Genomic DNA, 5385 nt, shown 5'->3' with positions numbered 1-5385 from the left:
ATGGCACACTCCAACACTCAGACATCATTTAGAAACAGTATTTGTTTAGTGAGTCTGCCTGATCAGAGGCAGCAGGGATGACTGCTTTATGGTGATAGGTATGTGAATTGGACCATATTGCTGTCCTGTCTTAGCATTTGAAATGTAAAAGTTGTCAAAAATATAAATAGTAAAGTACAGACACCCCCCAAAAAAATACTTAAGTTCCAATGCAGCAATTTTTAAAATCTCAATATCAAATAATTTCTGGGTAACAATTAAGTACTGTGATGGTTTAATTTACTGTGATGGTTTAATTTACTGTGATGGTTTAATTCAAATTGTCAAAGAGCAATTTCTCAAGCAACAATTTTGCTAGGACTGTCTGGGAGTTGTCTGAGTGAGGAGGGGAAAACCGAATATTAGCTGTTATTGCCCGAGAGGTTTTGAACTCTTTCTTATTGGTCTATTAAATCATTTCCAGCTTGGTGATGTCACCAGGCAGGCCAAAACTCCATCCCACTAAAACAGGCTGAAATTTCAGGCAGTCTTTTCAAACAGCTCTTACACTAAAAATACTATAATTTTCACAGTATTATTCCAACCTCAGTGTGGAAATATATATAAAAACACAGGAATATCACGTTTTTGACTGCCTGGGCCATTAAATAGTGCTTATCAGTTTGGGAAAAGAATACCAAGTGTCCCTGTCCCATGGTTGGTGGTTGGTGGACAGTGTACAGTCCTCCTTTCCTCCAATGGGACCTTAAGCCTTTTATCAGCTGCTTCACCTGGGTTACAGCCAATTAGAGACAAGGAGAACACAACAGGGTGTGGCCCGTCCGACCTGATACAAAAGCCCCGGCCCGTGCCCACCTCCTCCCCAGGTCCCATCGTTGTGTGACTGTGAAGAGCGATTACCCTCCCCTTCACAGTAGACCAACAGGGCTCTTCAGTCGACCGCCAACCCCGTCCTTCGACACTTCACAACACAGTCAGTCGACTGTACAGACATGGGTAACTCTACAGGATCCACTGTGGAAGATCTCCAGGCTGTGGAGAAGCACCTCTGGTATAAGAAGTTCATGACCGAGTGTCCTTCGGGTCAGCTCACCCTGCATGAGTTCAAGCAGTTCTTTGGGCTCCGGGGACTGGATGCTGAAGCCAACGCCTACATCGAGCAGATGTTCCGCACGTTCGATATGAACAAGGTAAGACGATGCGGCATTCATTGAACCGAGGCTGCTTGCAAAGGGGATGCTATAGGCTAAAATAGGCGTTACATTTATGTCAAAGTAGGAATGCCTCAGGCACACTCAAAATGGTGAAGGGTACACCTTACCAACAGAGGTATGTATAAGGCTGTATTGTAAATGTATGCACTAATTATAAGTGCACCTAAATATATAGTATTGTCATAATGCCAATACTCAAATAATACCCCTAGTTCTCCATTTCCAAATGCTAAAGTACATTTTAAAAAGTGTACATCTTAAACCAGAAAGTATCTACAGTTAAAGCCCTTGAATCCAAGGGTTTTGTTTAGACTAGTCTTCCAGATGAGTTTGAAGAAGCTTATCGTCTCACAAGTACTAAGGCTCAATTTACACAACTATATTTAGTAACCATGTCACCTTTGATTATAATATAATAGGCTGGGATTGGATTCATATGCGATTTAGTATGAGGATTATTTTGAGAGACAAGTTGTCTATCTCTGTGGTAGGAGTGCGGTCTGAGTTTATCTACTATTCTCTTTAGAAAGACAGCACCAGATTCTGGTATTCTCCAGTACATTCTGGTTGATTTCAGAATCAATTCAATCATTTCAGCAGAGACAGCTGATTTCAATTAGTAATAACTTATGTGAAAGTTTAATGACGGAACATGATGCATGTGAACAGTTGGTTACACTGATCAGAATATTGAATGTTCACTTAAAAGGAAGATTCAAGCAATTTCTTTGATCATATTGAAGCCTAAGGAATGTCCAGATCTCAAGAGCTGTGTGCCAGAATAGACTGTTGTCTTCTGAGTTTCCCATTTCTGTCAGTAGCTAGTAGTTTTATGGGTGTAGCTGGGGAGGTTGGTACTATGGTACTATTCCCTGGGGACAGAACTGAGTGACTAACTGCTATTTTCAGATCTTCAGGACAGTGCAGTGAACAGGGCTGGTAATTGTGTTATAAAACGGGATGTTTGAATCCTGTCATACTGCACTTCTTAATCAGAATGCAATCTTAGATTGTGCACGTCAGCTGCGTTTAACCAGGCAGCCCAATTCTGATATTTCTTTTCAATTTCTTTTCAACTGGTATTTTTTCGACAGATCTTTTTCAGAGCTGATCTGATTGGTCAGAGACCAATTAGTGAAAAAAAAGATCAGAATTGGGCTGTTAGTGTAAACGCAGCCATAGTTAAGTGAGGGAGGGTGTCAGTGTAAAGCTGAGGGAAGTGCGACTCATTTGGGTTGATCCAGAGGGCACTAATGCTGCCAAGTGATTTTGTTGGATCTTAAATGAGAGCCAGTTTTCTATAGCAGGAAAATAATCCTATATCAACAGGAAATGTGAATTATGTGGATTATAATTAATGGACATTTTTTGAAGGGGTTTTGCGTTTTTCATGAGAGAAAATTAAGTCTGAAATGTCAAAGTGGAAATTAAACTTCAGAAGCCTTTTTAAACCTCAAATACACTACAGATTTAAAAAGTCTTACATTGCAGGAAAGTTAACCTGCAACAGGGTGATCAAATTAAGATCCTACATCTGTAGGTGTTCCCACGGCCTTGGCACAGATCAGTGTGGAGATAATCCCCCAGAGATTATACATAGTTATCATCTCTGATAATGGATCTTCTAAGCAGAACATGATCACCTACATCTTGAGGAGATGACTGAGATAATCTGAGATGGTAAAAAGAGATGTTCCAACTAACACGCTTTCCTTTTTACAGGATGGCTACATAGACTTCTTGGAGTATGTGGCTGCTCTGAGCCTGGTGATGCGGGGTAAAATGGAACATAAGCTCCGCTGGTACTTTAAGCTGTATGATGTGGACGGCAACGGGTGCATTGATCGAAGTGAGCTGCTAAACATCATAAAGGTATAGAGACCAGTCCAGTAACGCAGTGCTGTACAATGGAATCTATCACACAAAGGCATGCAGGCTAACTATTGCCTTTTGTCTTATTCAGGCTATCCGTGCAATCAATGGGAATGAAAACCAGGAAGTTGATGCAGAGGAGTTCACCAACCGGGTGTTTGATAAGATAGACGTCAACGGAGATGGCGAGTGTCCACTTCTTTTTTTTGTCAGACTTGTAGGGTTGCAGTTCTGTCCCTTTCAGTTTCAGGTTAAAAACCTCTTAACCTTGTCTTCTACCCATCAGGGGAGCTGTCTTTGGAGGAGTTTGTGGCAGGGGCTCACACTGACGAAGACTTCATGGAAGTGATGATGAAGACCTTGGATCTCACCCACATAGTCGCCATGATCCACAATCGGAGGCACAGTGTTTAGAGTCTGCAGAAGGGCCACATAGGAACTGAGCCATGAGCCCTCTCAAAAGTTCAGATTTGTATAAAGACAATCTTTATCTTAGCAATGCTGAAGGGCCATGCTTTAAATGCATTCTTTGTTGTCGGAATTCACAAGAGGTTGAATGACGATGAAAAATGCCCTTTGCCTGCATACAAATGACTCAGTCAACCATCGCTGGCTGGTTAGTGCCCTTGTGCATGATCTAAATCTCTGAGAGGTCTACATAATGAGAGAAAGATCATCTCTCACACCGTCAGCTGAACCGGAGACCCAACTAGGTCATAACATAAGGAGGGTGAAGGATAAAGAGGGTGGAGGGAGTGGTGGGGTTCTATTGGTGGAAGTTCTAATTCATCTACTTTCCTCCCAGAACAGTCAGCTCAAATATGACTAGAACCCAAGTTTATTTTGTGCCATGATTAAATGGTCCAGTTCCTCAAGAAACAGGTACCTCCACAAGTTAGGGATCTTCAATTTGATACTTGTCACAAAATGCACTTAGTAAAAAAAACAAGACCAGCATGTTTTAACATTGCACTGGAGATTAAAGTTAGCATTTTTAGGACTTCATTAATTTGAAGGAATATCTTAACAGAACTACATTCTAATGTTTCCCCTACAAGACAGTAAAATGTAAAAAACAAAATTGTGCAAATTTGTTTCTGTGAGTGTGAGACATTATGCATGAATGATCACTGCTCTCGCCTAGTGGGCATTAGAATTAACTTTATATACAGTAGCAGTCAAGTTTGGACACTTACTCATTCAAGTCTTTTTCTTAATTTTTTACTAACACATATGGAATCATGTAGTAACCCGCAAAAGTGTGCAAATCAAAAATTTGATTCTTCAAAGTAGCCACCCTTTGACTTCATGACAGCTATGCACACTCTTGGTATTATTTCAACCAGCTTCATGAGATAGTCACCTGGAATGCATTTCAACTAACAGATGTGCCTTGATTACTTTATATATATTTTTTATTTCTTTCCTTCTTAATGCGTTTGAGCCAATTACTTGTGTTGTGACAAGGTAGAGGTGGTATACAGAAGATGGTCTTTTACCAAATAGGGCTAAGTCCATATTACGGCAAGAATAGCTCAAATAAGCAAAGATAAATGACAGTCCATCTACTATTAAGACATGAAGGTCAGTCAATATAGAACATTTCTAGAACTTTGAAAGTGTCTTCAAGTGCAGTCGCAAAATCCATCAAGATCTATGATGAAACTGGCTCTCATGAGGACCATCACAGGAAAGGAAGACCCAGAGATGCCTCTGCTGCAGAGGAAAAGTTCATTAAAGTTACCAGCCTCAAAAATTGCAGCCCAAATAAATGCTTCAAAGTTCAAGTAACAGACACATCTCAACATCAACTGTTCAGAGGAGACTGCGTGAATCAGCCCTTCATGGTCGAATCGCAGCAAAGAAACAACTACTAAAGGACACCAATAAGAGGAAACTGGCTTGGGAAACATAAGCAATGAACATTAGACAATCACCTTGGTCCGATTAGTCCAAATTTGAGATGTTTGGTTCCAACCAGTGTCTTTGTGAGACACAGTAGGTGAACGGATGGATGATCTCCGGATGTGTGGTTCCCACCGTGAAGCATGGAAGAGGTGATGTGATTGTGTGGGGTGGGTGCTTTGCTGGTGACACTGTTGGTCATTTATTTAGAATTCAAGGCACACTTAACAAGCATAGCTACCACAGCGTTCTGCAGCGATAGTCCATCATATCTGGTTTGCGCTTAGTGGGACTATCATTTGTTATTCAACAGGACAATGACCCAACACACCTCCAGGCTGTGTCAGGGTTATTTGACCAAAAAGGAGAGTGATGCATCAGATGACTTGGCCTC

General features: G+C 41.0%; 1 protein-coding gene across 1 annotated transcript; it reads left to right on the top strand.

Annotated features, from left to right (window-relative positions):
- Positions 1-854: 854 nt before the first annotated feature.
- LOC124013775 (guanylyl cyclase-activating protein 1-like) lies at positions 855-4167 on the top strand. The gene is made up of 4 exons (XM_046328281.1): positions 855-1190; positions 2937-3086; positions 3178-3271; positions 3373-4167. Exons 1-4 carry the CDS (start codon positions 993-995, stop codon positions 3498-3500), a joined length of 570 nt encoding a protein of 189 aa, XP_046184237.1. The 5' UTR covers positions 855-992; the 3' UTR covers positions 3501-4167.
- The last annotated feature ends 1218 nt before the right edge of the window (positions 4168-5385 follow it).

The sequence above is a fragment of the Oncorhynchus gorbuscha genome, linkage group LG25 (assembly GCF_021184085.1).
Source record: "Oncorhynchus gorbuscha isolate QuinsamMale2020 ecotype Even-year linkage group LG25, OgorEven_v1.0, whole genome shotgun sequence".
NCBI classification, from domain to species: domain Eukaryota; kingdom Metazoa; phylum Chordata; class Actinopteri; order Salmoniformes; family Salmonidae; genus Oncorhynchus; species Oncorhynchus gorbuscha.
The sequence above is the reverse complement of the archived record's forward strand: the minus strand, read 5'-3'. Positions and strand labels throughout refer to the sequence as shown.